The sequence below is a fragment of the Garra rufa genome, chromosome 1, assembly GCF_049309525.1.
Source record: "Garra rufa chromosome 1, GarRuf1.0, whole genome shotgun sequence".
NCBI classification, from domain to species: Eukaryota; Metazoa; Chordata; class Actinopteri; order Cypriniformes; family Cyprinidae; genus Garra; species Garra rufa.
This window is the reverse complement of record NC_133361.1, coordinates 63,520,460-63,539,235: the sequence shown is the minus strand read 5'-3', so window position 1 is coordinate 63,539,235 and position 18,776 is coordinate 63,520,460. Positions and strand designations below refer to the sequence as shown.

Below are 18,776 nucleotides of genomic sequence, written 5' to 3'. Positions count from 1 at the left end.
ATAGTTGGTAAAGTTAAACATTATTTTAAAACTGCAGAATACGCATTATTTAGGTAATAATTATAAGTTGTAGTTGTAAAATATTCCCAGATACCACAAGGACATGGCAGAACAACAGAGCACAGCCTGCATGCCCATTCAAATAATATGTCTCTATATACTTGAACTAAACTATAGTAATCCAAATGCTCAATGACAGAGTTCACAGCTAAGGTTACAATTTAATTTGCTATTTAGCATCAATTAAATAAAGTGTTGACATTCATAATACCTAATATGGGCATCATTTTGGCCTGGAGAAAAGAAATAGAGGGGTGGAACTATGACATGGGTTTTTGAATGACAATTTTGATTAAATCCCTTAATAAGGTCCGGCGTTCACACAAACTCATAATCCTTTCACATTCTATTCTATGACATAAAACACACCAGCTAAACCCCTCTTTTGATTTTGATGCTGCGAAATGGGACTACAGGCTCTGTCGGAGGCATTAAACGTCATCAAGCCGAACAGTTATCAATTTACAGTATTTTCCAATTGTAGTATAATTTATAGTACAATTAATTGTAGAATAGTCAATTAATAGTTTTCCGCACCACATTTGCTGCCTTTGTCACAGTGAAAGTGAAACTTTAACAATCTATAGTGCTTAAGCCACGTTAAAGATAAATGTTTACGGCCATATGAAGCTGTTAAAAAGCAGATAGATTGAGGATTTTCTAGAAGCAAGGATAAAATAATATTTTGTGTACCCACCCTAACAAAATGATAGCTGAAATGTGGAACTTCATTCACTAAAATAAGTTTAATCTTACCATATCCAAAACCTCACTCTCTACTGTTATTTAATAGATTAAATGCACTAGAATTTTATTAAATAGTACATGGAGACACATTTTTAACTGAAATATTTTGTTGATTTCATTTGTTTACATATTTAACCTTTTCTGTGTAGACGCTCCATCATTCACATCACTGTCATCCACATCTGCAGGTTCGGCCTCCATTTCTGTTTTCTGAGAATTTTGGGACTCGTTACCTATTCATGGGACACAAACGAGAATAGCACAATTATCAGTAAATATATGAACAAAACTTACTACAATAGATTAACCATATTTTTAAAACCCATAAACACATCCTTTAGTGTACTATACCTTTATGCAATATGCACATGCATGTGCTTATGCACCCACTCTAGGCATGTCACTGACATGTCAATGCACTTGGTGCAATATAACCAGGTACTGTAATTTACTATATGAATTCAAGGTGCTTGTATTTAAATAATTCCTTTTCGTGCAGCTTTATAGTTCTAGTCTAGACTACATCTCAGAGATAAACATTACAATTTTCATCCATTATTTTTGTCAGACAGCTTTAAATAATTTCCAAATGTGGCATTGCTTATCCAGTGAAAACAAAGAGCTCACAGTATCTCCATACAGATTAACCTAACGTTAATTTACCCAATAGGTAAAATTAACTTTAACGCGAGCAAATTGCAAAACACATCAATGCAGCTGTAATCATAACATCATATATCAAACAATGACAGGGAATATTAGCTGATCTATATAGAGAAAGAGGCTCTTGCAGACCAAAACAATCATATAACACTTAGTTTCTATGTAATATTAGCGTAGGAATAAAGCGTTGAGTAAATTAGCATAAATTACCTGCACCGCTGCCACATTCAAAGACGTTTTATCCTTTCCATTCAGTGATGTCGGTCTGTCTTCGTGCCCGTCAATAAAATCATTGTCGTTTATTATGTGAAGGTATTGGCACATTTGTTATCCTTCCACTTGCTAAGAAAAACATCTTACTGCAGATGACTTGTTTAGCCCCAGCCATTGCTCAGACTCTGCCGTTAGCGCGGATGTTGTTGAATTTTGGTGCATGCGCAAAAGTACGGTGGCCGTATTTCTATGAAATGCGTTTTAGTTCAGTGATGATGAGAGCACATATGGACAAACAGTTACATGAAGTGTTTTTTCCCCCCTCAATAACTCTATAATACATTCCTTTTACTACAAGTAACTAGTAAATTGGCATTTTTTGAACAGGGTATATATTCATCTCTTTTTTTTTCCCCAGAAAACTGAATTGAAAACAAAGTTAAGCAAAAAATTAGGGCCGGGACTTTAACGCGTTAATTTAGATTAATTAATTACACAAAAATAACGCGTTAATTTTTTAGCGCATTTTAATCGCACTTAGTTTTGCACCGCGGAACGTTTCTCACTGGATGAGATTCAGCGGACCGATTATACTGGAGCACCAACTAGCGTTCAGACAAGCTGCGTCCGTCCTAAATAGTATTGTATGTCCCAAATCGTAGTATGTTTAAAAAAGTATTCCAAAGATTCCCGGATGGTCTACTACTTAAAGGGATAGTTCGCCCATTTAAGACATGAAGTTGTATGCAATCCTTACCAGCACTATAGTGTATACACACTGACCCACTCCGTTGTCACCTCCCTGGTCAGAGTTCTGGCCGCTGGAAGTTTTTCAAAAAAGTAGTAACGGTTAGTTTCCGGGGCCACAAAACTGTGCGTTTTACGTGAAAAAATTATATGCGTTTCAAAGCTTGCTTAATTTACATCACAAAAAACACTCCGGGCAAAAATCATACCTTAGTTTTAATCGGCACTATTTTCTTTCCATTTCCATCAATCCGCGCTGCTGTCAATGTCAACAGTGCGCACGTTCGGATCAGCTGTTCCACACACTCGCATGACAACAACGTAAAAAGTAAAAAATAACAATGGTGCGAACTTGTAAATTTCCAGGTTGTGACTACAAGAATGTGGCGGGATCACCGTTCACATTTCATCGTTTTCCTGTTTATGATATAGCTCTGAGACAGCTTTGGCTGGTTGCCATCGGCTACTCTGCGGGAGCTAAAATATTTAGTATGAAGGATTTTCGTGTATGCAGTGCTCACTTTAGCGAAGACGATTACATCCCCAACCAAGGAGGAACAAGAAAAAAACGGATTTTAAAGAGTTCTGCTGTACCAGTACCACGGGTAAGCTCTATTTACTAACTTTATGTCGCATACGACAGGTTTATATGAAGCTAACGCCAGTTTTTAGGCTACAATGAGAATATGCTAACCGGGGCAATGATAGCATCGACAACAATCGACTGTCTATGTGGCGAGAAAATCGGCAAATGTCTTTACTAATGAATTGAATTGAACCTATATAACACAACAAAATATGATGCATCGCTATTGCTGTTATTGTCTGTAACTATGCGGAACGTGTGTCGGTATCATCGTGTTTATAAGTGTGCTTGAAGTCACATACAGGTAGGTCTAAACCAGGTATCTCCAACTCCGGTCATCGTGAGCTACATTCCTGCAGCTCTTGACTTAGATGTTTCCCTATGACAGGACACCTTTCTCAAATGAGACATTCTGAACAAGCCTGCTAATTACCCGTTGATTTGAGTCAGGTGTCTTGCATCAGAGAAACATCTAAAACCAGCAAGACAGTAGCTCACGACGCCTGGAGTTTGGAGATCCCATGTCTAAACTGTATGGTAAACAATCTGATGTTTATACTCCAGTGAAATCACGTGAAAAGAGGTCTAATATAAAAACAGTATATAGGGATTTAGGTACAAGTTTCGTAGTCAGACATGTTGTCAGCGAGTCGCGCTATCAACAGCTGATCCGAACGTGCGCACTGTTGACATTGACAGCAGCGCGGATTGAAGGAAATGGAAAGAAAATAGTGCCGATTAAAACTAAGGTATGATTTTTGCCCGGAGTGTTTTTTGTGATGTAAATTAAGCAAGCTTTGAAACGCATATAATTTTTTCACGTAAAAACGCACAGTTTTGTGGCCCCGGAAACTAACCGTTACTACTTTTTTGAAAAACTTCCAGCGGCCAGAACTCTGACCAGGGAGGTGACAACGGAGTGGGTCAGTGTGTATACACTATAGTGCTGGTAAGGATTGCATACAACTTCATGTCTTAAATGGGCGAACTATCCCTTTAACGATCAATGCACACTCTAACTGCTAATATTGCCCACAACACACTGCACCGTGAACGAGGATTCGATTAGAACTACAAACATGCATAAAAAGTGTTAAACTACAAACATGGAGGATATGCGCGACCAAAGGACAGGTAGAGAAAGGGGTTTGAGTGATAAATAATCAGTGTGTAACCTGATAAAAAAATATTTTTTAAATGTTATCCGTGTTATACTGTATTCCATGTGCAGCAACATTTATAATGATAGGTTTGGTCATTAATGTTTAAATGCATAATTAAGCAAACACAAGAGCAGAGTTCTCGGCATGAAAGACTCGTTAAAGAACGTGCCTCTTCATTTCTCTCTAATACGGTAGGAAATTAAATTAAACGAAATGTAGATCATGTTAACTGTGATGATTGACAGGGCAGTTTAAACAGTGACAGGATTCAGGTAACTAAGCAACAGAGCGTCCGTTAAAGAAGCAGTTATGACGAAGTAGTATGTCCCAAAGCTTGTCTACTATTCTGCTACATACTCAAAAGTATGTACTTTTCTTCACAAAAAAGTATTTTCTTCCAAAATACTCTCCAGCCTTTGTTGAAGAGTTCACAGAACTGCTATCAATGATTTGTTCAGAGTTTGACTGTTTTGCTATTGCAGGGGATTTTAATGTTCACATAGACAAGGCAGAAAGCAAAACTACAAAAGAAATTATAACAGTTTTGAACACGTTTGACCTGATTCAGCATGTGCATGGGCCTACACACAATCGTGGACACACTCTTGATTTACTCATCAGTAAGGGTCTAAACATTTCATCCACTGTTATCAAGGATGTAGCACTATCTGATCACTTCTGTATTTTCTTTGATATATTGATCTCTGCTACCACTGAATCTAGATCTGTCTGTCAGAAAGAGATGCATTAACGATAACACTAGTGTGCTATTTATGAAGGCTATATCTTCAATGCCAAGCATTTCTGCAGACTCTGTTGATTTTCTCCTGGACTCCTTTAACTCAAAAGTTAAGAATGTCATTGATGACATCGCACCTGTGAAGGTCAGACAGATGACCGGAAGACAGAAATCACCGTGGAGAAAATCAACAGCAGTACAGATAATAAAAAGACAATGCAGGAAAGCTGAGCGGATGTGGCGGAAGACGAAACTTGAAATTCACTATAGCATCTATAAAGACAGCCTTCATGCTTTCAATGTTGAACTAGGTAAAGCTAGACAAACATTCTTCTCAAACCTTATAAACAGCAACTTAAACAACACTCGCACTCTTTTTGCTACCGTTGAGAGACTAACAAACCCCCCTAGTCAGATCCCTAGTGAACTGCTCTCTGACAGCAAGTGCGATGAGTTTGCTTCCTTCTTTTCTGAGAAGATAAATAATATCAGAAAGACAATTAGCACACCCTCAAGTTATGCAGAGGTCAGACAGATTCGACCGCAATTTCAAAAAGAAGTCATTATGTCGACTTTTGAAGAAATCGATAGCAACATTTTGGAAGAAACAGTACAGCACCTCAAATCGTCAACCTGCCACCTCGACACACTTCCCACATCTTTTTTCAAAAGTGTGCTTAGCTGTCTAGAAGCAGATCTTTTAAAAGTGGTGAACACCTCACTTCTTTCTGGGACTTTTCCAAACTCCCTGAAAACTGCAGCCGTTAAGCCCCTTCTGAAAAAGAAAAATTTTGATAACACCATATTGAGCAACTATAGACCAATTTCAAATCTTCCGTTTATAAGCAAAATTATTGAAAAGGTTGTTTTCAATCAGCTGAATCACTACATAAACTCAAATGGATACCTGGACCATTTCCAATCTGGCTTCAGACAACATCATAGCACAGAGACAGCGCTCATAAAGATAATAAATGATATTCGCCTAAATTCAGACTCTGGCAAAATATCAGTGCTGGTATTACTAGATCTCAGTGCTGCATTTGACACTGTCGATCATAACATTCTGCTAGATAGACTGGAAAACTGGGTCGGGCTTTCTGGGATGGTTCTCAAATGGTTCAGGTCATACTTAGAAGGGAGAGGCTATTATGTGAGTATAGGAGAACATAAGTCTAAGTGGACGTCCATGACATGCGGAGTCCCACAAGGCTCAATTCTAGCACCTCTGTTGTTCAGCCTGTATATGCTCCCACTAAGTCAAATAATGAGAAAGAACCAAATTGCATATCACAGCTATGCAGATGATACCCAGATTTACCTAGCCTTATCGCCAAATGACTACAGCCCCATTGACTCTCTCTGCCAATGCATTGATGAAATTAACAGTTGGATGTGCCAAAACTTTTTACAGTTAAACAAGGAGAAAACGGAAGTCATTGCATTTGGAAACAAAGATGAAGTTCATAAGGTAAATGCGTACCTTGACACTAGGGGTCAAAAAACAAAAAATCAAGTCAAGAATCTGGGTGTGATTCTGGAGTCAGACCTCAGTTTCAGTAGCCATGTCAAAGCAGTAACTAAATCAGCATACTATCATCTTAAAAACATTGCAAGAATTAAATGTTTTGTTTCCCGTCAAGATTTGGAGAAACTTGTTCATGCCTTTATCACCAGCAGGGTAGACTATTGTAATGGTCTCCTCACCGACCTTCCCAAGAAGACCATTAGACAGCTGCAGCTCATACAGAACGCTGCTGCCAGGATTCTGACTAGAACCAAAAAATCAGAGCATATTACACCAGTCCTTAGGTCCTTACACTGGCTTCCAGTTATGTTTAGGATAGATTTTAAAGTACTTTTACTTGTTTATAAAGCACTCAATGGCCTAGGACCTACATACATTGCAGATATGCTCACTGAATATAAACCTAACAGACAACTCAGATCACTAGGATCGTGTCAGTTAGTAATATCAAGGGTTCACACAAAACAAGGGGAATCCGCTTTTAGCTATTATGCCGCCCGCAGTTGGAATCAGCTTCCAGAAGAGATCAGATGTGCTAATACATTAGCCACATTTAAATGCAGACTCAAAACTCACCTGTTCAGTTGTGCATTTATTGAATGAGCACTGTGCTACGTCCGAACAGTTTGCATTATTTTATGTATAATCATTTTACTGTATTAATTAATTTGAAATCATTTTTTTTAAATCATCTTAAATGTTCTTAATTTTGTTTTTATTGTTGTGATTATTATTTTAAATTTTTATGCTATTGTGATTTTAATTCCTTTTTATGTACAGCACTTTGAATTACCATTGTGTATGAAATGTGCTATATAAATAAACTTGCCTTGCCTTGCCTTACATACTTATAGGGCATAGTATAAGTAGGCGAATTGGGACGCAGCAAAACAAACCACAGTGAACATGGACAAAAAAGCTGATGGGACCGCTTTGGTTGGCCCAGGCAGTGGATGGGAAATTTTGTTATAAAAAAGGAATGGATGGAAGCGTCGATAAGAGCATGGTTGTGTGCAAGCTATGCAACAAGGAATTCGCATATCACCGCAGGACATCGAGCCTATTGCTACACTTAATGGCAATATTGCACTGGTCTGTTGGACTTGGTTGAACAAAAATAAACAATATTTTGTTGCTTAAGCTTATGTATTCAGTCATTATTCAATGGTATACTAAAAATCCATATAAAAAAACATACTTTTCACTGTTCTCAGGTCAAATATTTATATGCGATTAAAATGCGATTAATTTTGATTAATTAATTACAAAGCCTCTAATTAATTAGATTAAATTTTTTAATCGAGTCCCGGCCCTACAAAAAATATTTTGTTATGTGATTTACAATAAGCAGTATCTTTTAGGCATATATGGTTAATAAACTTGCATAAATTCAATTGGTAAAAAATGGTCAAAACAGAGTACCATATATAATTTTGATATATATTGTTAACATATATGGTCATATCATATAATACAATATACCATTTTAATATATATTGTAAACATATATGGTCTTAACATGCAATACCATATAAAAGTAAAACCATATATATACTTTCAATATATGTTTATATACAAATTGTACTATGGGAAATTCATATATGTTATAAACATATATCTACATATATCCAGAAGATGGATATATGTGATAATAATATATTGCCCTATATTAAACATATATGAGAGTAGCACTTCTGATATAGGGACATATATGTCATATATTACATTTCTGTATGGGTGGATAAAAATATATATTTAATTAGGAGCTCTAGCCGCTTTTAATATGTGGTTTGTTGAATCTGCCATTTTGAATCGCCGACATTTTAGTCTCATTACTGTGCTCGCTCTGTGTAACGTTATAATGCAGAGGGAGTGCTTCCTTACCACACACGTTCAGCTGTTTGTTGTCAGTAATGCTCGGGATCTGTAAATCATTCGGCATCATCAGCGCAGTCATCTCTCTGTTTATGTGGTAAGTGAAATCCTATGTATTGCAATGTAACAGGCTACCGCTAGCATTAAGCTAACCGTGTCCCTTCAATGGCTTGCCTTGTTTAACTGATGTACTGATGTTAGTGTTGATTGGGCGATGCAAATGTTGGAGGCGTAACTATTAACAATCCTGGGAAAGTTTCGTAACAGTCAGTGATATGTTGGAATTGACCTATTTTTCGGTGGTCTTTTGCTAGGGTTACCACTTTTAATATCCAAAAATAAGGGACGCATTCGGGGGGGGGGGGGGGGGGAATCTAAAAAATGCTGCAGTAATATGGGACGTCCTGAATACGAACTGATCATTGTTTTGTTTTTTTCTACTTTTTAGAAATGGGGTCTATATATCCCGTTAAAATGTAATAATGTCCCATATCTCAAAAATGCTGCAGTAAAAAGGTTTCATATGAGTTTTGCATGTAATATGGGCCGTCCTGAATAAAATGCTGCAGTAATATATGGGACGTCCTGAATACGAACTGATCATTGTTGTTTTTTTTTCTACTTTTTAGAAATGGGGTCTATATATCCCGTTAAAATGTAATAATGTCCCATATCTCAAAAATGCTGCAGTAAAAAGGTTTCATATGAGTTTTGCATATAATATGGCCGTCCTGAATAAGAACTGATCATTGTTTTTTTTTTCTACTTATTAGACTCTAATAATGTCCCATTTCTCAGAAAAGAACAGAAAATTACACCAATAAATAAAACGGATATTAAAGCTGAAATGCAAATAAATAAGTAAGTAAAAATTCACGAGCACTTTGTAGTATTATCTCTCAGTCCTGGGCGTCTAAATGAAAAGCGCTCTGCAAGCACGTTCTCTCTGTTGTTTCTGAAACTACCGTAATCACTGTAATATGCGCGCACACTTACAATCAATCGCGGCTGGCTTGACCGTGTTTTTCTGAACCGCAGCTGGCTTTACCGCATTGATTAACTGCATGAGACGCTGCTTTAGAAAAAATTATAAAAAATACGGGACAAAACCCGTCCCGTATTGATTCAAAACGGGACGCGCAATTTCATTCTCAAATACGGGACGATTCCGTATTTTAAGGGACGGGTGGCAACCCTATCTTTTGCAAATACTAGATTTATATAAGAAGGAGGAAATTATGGTGTTTGAGACTCATGGAATGTCATGTCCATGTACTGAACTGTTATTATTTAACTATGCCAAGGTAAATTCAGTTTTCCATTCAATGGCACCTTTAAGGCTTCACAGACTGCTTTTTCATTCACAGAAAACAATATATTGCTTTAACTTTTGTAAGACATGTTTTGTGTTAAAAAGGCCATAAGCGAGGGAGTGACAATGACCATGCATATTTAGTGATTCAAACCTAAAAGACAAGGGGTCCTCCCAAGGCCGTAACCAGGGTCTGAAAATTAGTGAGGTCCGAAGTAAGGTGTTAAGAATTGTGCTATAATAACACCCACAAATGCACTACATAGAGCCTAAACTTCAAAATAGACAGACATGTAGATGATTGTATGAGGTATAAGGTAACAGGTAAAGGTAAGGTAGCAGTTCCAAAAAATAGCTTTTGTTAATAAGTTGGTATGTGACGAGACCACAGTCATTGAAATAGAAATACATTACAAAAACACAGTGAAAATAAAGTGGCATTTTGAGGGTTAAGGTCTTTTACCATGGTAAATTTGCGTGTGTAGTTGAAGAGTGCGCGCAACGAGCACAGTATGAATGACAGGACTGGAAAGTTTTGTTTTTTTTTTAGGTGAGGGAATTTTTATTTTATAACAAGTTATAAAAATAACGTTAATGACACTGACATAAAACTTGACAACATCTCATTTGACCATAGATACTGAATGAGGAAAAAGCGTTTTTCTCAGGTAATGTTACTGATAGAAAAGTCAACCGCTCATGCACGTCTTTCAAAATAATACTCAGAAAAAACAGAATTACTTTTGTTGTTTCTTTGACTGCACACTCCGCGACCCACTCAAATCGTTTTTGCGACCCACCAGTTGAGAAACACTGCTTTAATTAATGTTTTTTGATGACTTAAGGTTAACTAAAGAGCATGAGACGTCTTCCTGCTGGCCAGTAACGTTAACGTTATTTGGCATAGTAGCCTATTTCATTCTGTAACAAACAGATTTGTATTATGCTATTGTTTTTGATAGTGTTATACATTTCTTTCAGATATTAACGATGATCACTGCGTTTGTCTTACCGATTGTGGTATCTTCCTGTCAGAAATTAAGTTACAGATTGTCTCTGTTGCCAGATATTGCTACGAAAAACAAACAATTACAAAAAGAAAGAAAAAGATATCCGAAATAAGTTCAAAGCTTGTGTTTTGTAAATAAGATTAATATATCACTAACACTAACGTTCAACTTTCCACTTTATAAACGTCTCAAAATGTCACACTAAATTGGAAAAACGAGTAACAAAAACATGTATAATAGGTGGATCTGACAACAAACGGAGGCTGCACCCGCGCTCTTACTCAACGCGCTCTCAAGCGCTGTTCACTGCGCTAGCTTCTCGCAGCAACATGAATTGCAAAAACTCATGTTAAATGAGGTGGTTTAAACGGCTAAATAATCATTCAGAGAGCTCGACATTTTATTTTTGAATATAAAAAAAATGACCGAGGTCCGGACCTCGGTGACCTCATAGCTGGCTACGGCCGTGGGTCCTCCTCTAATGGCCCATCAATGAGACTGTGACTGTCAGGTAAGAAATAATGTGAGAATATTAAAATTATGAAGTTTTTGATGATATGCATTTTATTTACAACACAGTATAATCAAAACATACATTATTAAGGTCAAAGACACATTAAGTACACTGATCTAAACACAAAGATGTGTATAGACTTTCTGTAATTCCTGAAAAAAAAGAAACAAACTAAAACTAAGTTTGGGGCTTTAGTACAACCACAATCATGCAGAATGACTGTTTAATCTTACTCATAGCTCCTAACAGAATGTGTAATGTTACCCTTGAGCAATGATTAGGTTCAAGGGACAATGTTACCTATGAGCAATGATTAGGTTCAAGGGACAAAACATACATTATTAAGGTCAAAGACACATTAAGTACACTGATCTAAACACAAAGACATGTATAGACTTTCTGTAATTCCTGAAAAAAAAGATTCTGTTCAACAAGTGAAACAAGTGAACCATACCTGATTTTACTGTTTGCTGCTTCTTTCCAAGGATTTAAGAAAAAAAAATCATCAGTAGTCAAGGAACTTGTTTTATCAATGAAGTTGAACATCTGATGTTGGTACAGCCCTCTTATAGGAAAACAGTTTGCAGAGATTCAAGTGAAAGTCTTATGTATCAATATTTCAATTGTTTTTGTTGGCTATACAGAGCAAACCAGACAATACTGTTTTTTTATGTAAGTCTCTTGATATTAACTTTGTTTTTGAATTGCATAAAATCAGTATCACAATTAGCAGCCATGCTAACATTCGGTACAATAGCACTCTTCTTCATCAGTAGATATTGCTTAACTATGCCATATGTTAAAAATATAGAAAAAAGAATAACCAAATGGAAATGTCAGAGTGGTGTCAGATCCGCGACATGTTTTGCTTTAAAAGTGAAACCTGCTGCAGTCAGTCAGTGATGTAAATCAGAGAGAGAGAGAGAAAAAAAATAGAACTCACTCGACTCACTGGTAAACTTCTTTAGCTTGAATAAAGTTATTAAATTTGAATTAATGGTTTATGTGAAGAGTGCTTTAATAATAGGTAAATTAGTAAAACGATGCCATTTAACTTAAATTATACACTTAAAAATATAATTTTTAAGTGTGGTTCTATATTAATTTGGAGGTTCGGTGTAAAATTATGACAATATAAATGCACTGATCAGGCATAACATGATTACTGACAGGTGAAGTGAATAACACTCATTATCTCTTCATCATGGCACCTGTTAGTGGGTGATATATTATATTTTTTCTATATTTTTAATATTAGGCAGCAAGTGAACATTTTGTCCTTAAAGTTGATGTGTTAGAAGCAGGAAAAATGTGCAAGTGTAAGGATTTGAGCGAGTTTGATAAGGGCCATATTGTGATGGCCAGATGACTGGGTCAAAGCATCTGCAAAGCTGCAGCTTTTGTGAGGTGTTCCTGGGCTGCAGTGGTCAGTATCTATCAAAAGTGGTCCAAGGAAGGATCAGTGGTGAACCGGCAACAGGATCATAGACACTGCAGTTTTTCTTCGATGCAATGATTGACGCTGAAGTGTCAAACGCTTTAGGATCTACATTTGTTATTGTATTTCTGATGTTATCTATTTTATTAGTGAAGAAATGCATAAAGTATTAAAGGGATGGTTCGGAGTAGAATTGACTTCATTGCTATGCACTCCGAAGCCCATCTAAATACCCCATCCGAAGTTTTTTTTTACCTAATTCAAACATTTATGGAGATATTATGGAGATAGTTTTTCAAATTGCTTGTTACAGGAGTGAATGGTACATGTGATGTATCTCGTAAATTGCACCACTAAACGTGCAAGTAATCTTATCAAACTTGTACAGTAGTGTAAATAGGTTATGTACTCACAAAACGCTGCATCAGAACATTTGTAAGTCCACCATGAGTGTTTTAAAAACACGTTTTATCCGAGAACTACTAGTCTCAGAAACTACAAGTCGGCGTCACTTCCCTGGTTTGAAAAAAGCACGTAAAAGTCCTCCTACTACATCTGTGTGCATGTCAACTTGTAGGAGGACTTTTACGTGCTTTTTTCAAACCAGGGAAGTGACGTCGACGTGTCGCCATTTGTAGTTTTTGAGACTAGTAGGGATCGGCTAAAACGTGTTTTTAAAACACTCATGGTGGACTTACAAATGTTCCGATGCAGCGTTTTGTGAGTACATAACCTATTTACACTACTGTACAAGTTTGGTAAGATTACTTGCACGTTTAGTGGTGCAATTTACGAGATACATCACATGTACCATTCACTCCTGTAACAAGTGCAAGGGGAATTTTACAGTAAAAACACCCAAGGACCAGATATGATGAACAAAAACCAGGAGTTAAAGATTCAATCAATCGAAGTCATGTTTACTGAAGAAAATAGTTTGCAGTTTCATCAGCAGAAGTCAGCTTCAACACTCTCAATGGAGTTCGTAGGCCGCTCCGCGTACATGTTCAAAACACCAGTAATTATACTCTAACAGAGGTTGCTAATTACGTCAATGCATAGGTTAGGAAGATCCTGATTGGTCAACAACTTAGATAACTGTAAAATTTTCCACATATGGTAGACAAATCAAAGCTATCAACAAGTGATTACACAGGCGACAAAGATCAGAGGTCAGACACAACAGGCTGTCTTCCAGAAGCCCGTTGTGACCCGCAACATCAACAAATGGCAAGAACCTCCTCAGGATGGTCTTTCCGCCGTCACGCCTGATATTAAAGACAGAGGCTGACACACACACACACAAATTCACACATAGAGACCTTATCTATCTTCAAGGTTGCCTAGCCAGGCAAGACTCAATGTGGCTTGATACACGCACACCTAACAGTTAGCCTCTTGGAAAAATGGAATCAAATCAACAGGATTTCACTAATACAAGTCTAAGGGATATCAAGAACATATGTCATAGATGTCCCAAATCACAGATGTCTTGGTCACAGTTGCTCACGCAATCAGGAGGGTCATCCTGACCTCCTGAGGTGTGATCTCAGTCCCTGAGAAAAGAGAACTTCAACAGACAGAAAACACATTTGGCACACACTTTAATATTTTCTATAAGGCATCTATTCTAGTCACTTACTAATATTAAACAACAAATAATATTAGAAGTTAAACACTGATTTATGAGCTAGATCATCTACTAAAAATGTGTAAGAATTAATAAGGATATTAATTTGTAAAAAGGCCATCATGTCTTTCGACTTCCACTCCTTCAATCCCCCGTTTAGACCAATTGTGGAGTCCAATACTCCACGTCCGGTCTACCAAGTGAGGTCACTACGGAAGGCGGAGGTTTTGAGTCATGCTCCCCTGGCGGGTCACAATCGTCTCTTCACCCCATCATGGACAAGCCGGAACCTAAAAATTCCGGTCCCCATGGCAGGGGCTCTCCCACCTTCCACTCACAACAGGGCGTTGATGTTGTCTTTGGTCAATTGTTGATGTAAGCTGTTTGACAGCTTCAGCAGTCACATCTCTCCTTCCACAGGATTCACTGTCCTGTAGACATATTTAAAAACGTACAAGAAACACCAACAAACCATCCTCCAAATAATTAAGACAGCTAGTCCTAGATATCCTCCAAGTGCGTACAAAGCATACTTTAAAACTTCCACAAACTCCTCTACCGAATCTGTCAAGTCCGTAAAAACGTTCCTACTGTAAATGTAACATTCACTTGGTGCTCTCTTCGTATTATTTTTTTTCTGCTAGCAATAATTTCCAAACACAAATTAAACCTATTTAAATGCATCTAGCAGTGACATTATAGACCATCGAACTGGCGCTAAAGCAGTTACCTTTAAGATGGTCATGTAGTTGTTCCGTTCTAGTAATGGACTTGGTATCTGCGATAAAACATCTACAAAATTTGCTCACTTATAGTCAGCCTTAACAAATGATAATTAACAAACATCCTTATATATAAACATACTAAAATCAATCCCAACTATTGGCCAAAAGCATACTGCACATTTTTGTCAACCCCAAGTATTATACTTCTTCAATGGAAACAGTTCTTTAATTGGTCTGTTGCTTCTCACAACCCCTGTGAGCACAACTGAATATCTTTTCCCTTTAATAACTACACTGGAACTAAAAGTCCTACAGTGCATGTAGTGCATTGTTGGCTGTCATTATCTTAGACACAATTGTCTTTACCTGTCTTATCCAAATATAATGCCTCTTAGTTAATTTGGTAATATCTGAAAATTAACTGATTACAAGAATCAAGCTTATTTATTCCATGGAAGCCAAGCTAAATTAATAAGCATTCTCAAGATAGATATCCTATTTTTACAAAAACTATTATTTATAATATATATTGCAAGAAGAGGGATTGTAAATCCACTCATTCATTCCCTATCATGGACCATTTTGGGGTCCAAAACAATGGCTGTCTAAAATAAACAAACCCAATATGAGTAAGACCCAAATTAAGCCATTGTTAAAAATAGAAAAAGAGAAAATATAATCTTTATTCCACTTAAACCTAGAATAATTCATAATTGTTACTTAACAGCCCTTTTATTGTGTTTAGTCCAAATGACATTGTCAGTATCTAACTTGTTATTGCCTTGCATATTATTATATCATGAAATTACTCATTGATACCCAAATGCCTAATTATTGTAATTTCAATCTTCTCAATTATCATACCATATTACTGTACTCCGATTACAGTAAATAATTCAGGACTTTCAGCGAATTCTCAGGGCTTTGTTTAAAGGCAATTTCTCATTGTCTTGTCAGTTAAAAATGGTTACAGGTCAAGCTACCTGATCAACGTCTTAAAAACCCTTCGTTCATATTCGTCATTTGGCAATGATCATTATCATTAATTTCTAAAACTAGAACTGACAGATTTCACAATCCTGTAACCATATAAACAAATCTATTGCTCAGATGTAAACTGGAAAATATTCTTTCCTCAGTTTCTAAAGCTGTTTTAAAACAGTGCACATTATCAACAGGCAATGCCAGTGTTGTTATAATATTAATTTGGTTTGATTTGACAAGTGTTCATAAACTGTTCCAAAGTTCCTATAACAATTTTGTTGTTCATAACATTTATTAAAACTACTTGTCACCAAATTCCTCCATCAGCAGGTTATCCAGCAGATTCAAAATGTTTTGTTAAATTGTCTCTGTTCTACAAAAACCAAACCAACTATTACATCACCTCAGCCTTGAGACACAGACAGCCTTACAGCTGTGTTTGCCTTTAACCCATATTACTCTTAGAATGTATTAATTCCTCCTTTGTTTGACCACCAGCCTTTCTTACTATAACTTGAGGGTGCTCTCTGGATAATCTGGTTAGTGACTTGGCCAATGTGTCACTGTTTCTTTGCCATCAAGTCTAAAACATATACCTTTTATCATTCAGAAACCAGTTAGCTGTATTTTAATTTAGACCCTCAGTTAAATTTAGACATGGGTTTTTACCCCATTATGGATGGCAATTTACCTAAACACTCTGAAACATATTAAACCAGAGAGTGATTCAAATCAGCATTATAAAGGACAAAATAAGTAGTTATTACTCATAACAGACCGAGCCAAATAACCAATCTATATAAAGCTCGTCCATGTTCTGTGTCCTCTTTTCATCATATTCACTAAGAATGATCAACTTTTGTAAAGTTTGCCATTTAATTTAACCCAACAGTAACGATAAAACCCTCATTCCAGAGGTTGTGGGCACAATATAGACACAAAAGCAACATAATCGTTCCCCAAATCAACAACAAACAGTTCATAGGTTAGGTTACTATTTTGGTGTTAAATCTGAAGGATTTAAACTTAATATTTTTCCCTGCCAGTTTAACATAGTTTTTACCTTGCCTCTTTTCCAGTCTCAATGCTTGTCATGGCTTTGTTTTGGTTGAACTTATTTAGCAGGCCGATAAGAGAGGCAGAGTTCCATCCTTGCCTCCACTCAAGCTGTCTCTCTCTCTCCTGCTGTGCAAATTATCATTTGACAGCTTTACCAGACATTGACTTTGACTATCATACTAAATTCATTACAATATAACACTTCACTTACCAAAGCTAAAAGTGTTACAGCTTCTATCTCAAATCTCAATTTAGATTATTTAAAATCAAGTATGCTAGCAGCATTTTTTTTTTAAATTGTTTACTTTAAATGCTTAATTTACTTAACCTTCATTTATCCAGACTATCTGTTCAATCAGCAAAAGCAGTCTTCATCTTTAGCCGCCACCATGTCTTGTAATTATCCTATGCCATGTCTAAGGACCTGCAAGAGTAAAAACTGATATAGACATATTAGTTTAATATCATCTTAGCCTCATTGATTCAGGAATTTATCATAATGTTGAATCCACAAATGTTATGCAGTTCTTGTCAGTAAAGCAACCAACTTCATCCTGACATGAATAAAGATATTTTGTTATGTCTTACTAGAAATAATGGCTGCCATCACATGGTCTCAGATGGTTCTTGAAAGCCCATTGCCGTTAACTCTTAATAAATAAGCTCCTTTTCCTCAAGGTGTGATGCCCTGGCATGTTTGCATCAGGTTGTAGATGCTTGTCACAATCAAGCAATGCGGTTGCTGGTGATCAGGTCTGGAGGAGCGCACATTTTTGAGGCAGATGGCTGTAATTTCTTACAGATCCCCTCTTTAACGATGCTTTAGGCCTATTCAGCATCCGCTCAACTCCGCTACCATCTCAAATATAACACCTCCCTTCTCGGGCAGGTGCCCAGTGGCGGTGACCCCCTGCCTTAGGTTGCCCTCCGCTTGGCCAAAAGAGGATCTTACCCGTCATTGAGAAATCACCTCATTCACACTGGTAACCGCTCTTTCCATTTGGACATCCTCGACAGTTTTCTTCCAGAATCTGGTATTTTCTGCAGCTTAGGAAAGGAGCACTCAAGAACCATGCGAGCCATTGAGACCACCTAGTAGTACTAAAACATTGAGACATGTTAATCAAAGCAATATTTTATCAATATAATCAATTAGACATCTTCAAATCATCGTGCTAATATTACTCTGAATTCAAATATCACACCCATCCACTCAGTGTAATGCTCTGCTACTGCTGTATAGCCAGAGCCATCAGGCCCTGTATGATGGTGGAGACTAAAAATAAGACAAACAAGTTATTGGCTGCAATATGTTACAATGCAAGTGTTAAACTATTTCAAATCATCACTTCTATTGTTCAAAATTCTATAGATTCTAAATCTTTTAACAACTAATTGCTCTCCGACTGCATGAAATTTTAAATGTAGAATTTTTGAACTCCCTGTAGCATGTCATTTAACATCTCTGTGTCTATGATTTTCATTGAGACATTGTGCTGTACTATTAATATCTAATTATCATTTATGACACAAGCTCAGATTACAGCATTTAGCTGACTTTGAATGAGAGAGAGAAAGCACTCTGAGGGATTCAGGACTGATAGCAATGCATGCCATTAATCTACTATAATTTCAATGTGATATATTTTACTATAGCCCAGCTTAAATTTCTATATTTTTTTTTTATTTTTTTTTTACTTTGCAACTCAAAGGCAAAGTTTTTCCAAAGCTCTGCCTATGGCTTTGGAAATTCGACAATTGCACTTTAAATCTGTCAGGGGTT

General features: G+C 36.7%; 1 protein-coding gene across 1 annotated transcript in view; it reads left to right on the top strand.

Annotated features, from left to right (window-relative positions):
* LOC141318465 (uncharacterized) overlaps nt 1-13,886 on the top strand; it is a 70,689-nt gene extending 56,803 nt beyond the window's left edge. The window contains exon 7 of the mRNA XM_073833200.1: nt 13,719-13,886. Within this exon, the coding sequence (XP_073689301.1) occupies nt 13,719-13,886 (168 nt within the window). The remainder of the gene's footprint in view (nt 1-13,718) is intronic.
* The last annotated feature ends 4,890 nt before the right edge of the window (nt 13,887-18,776 follow it).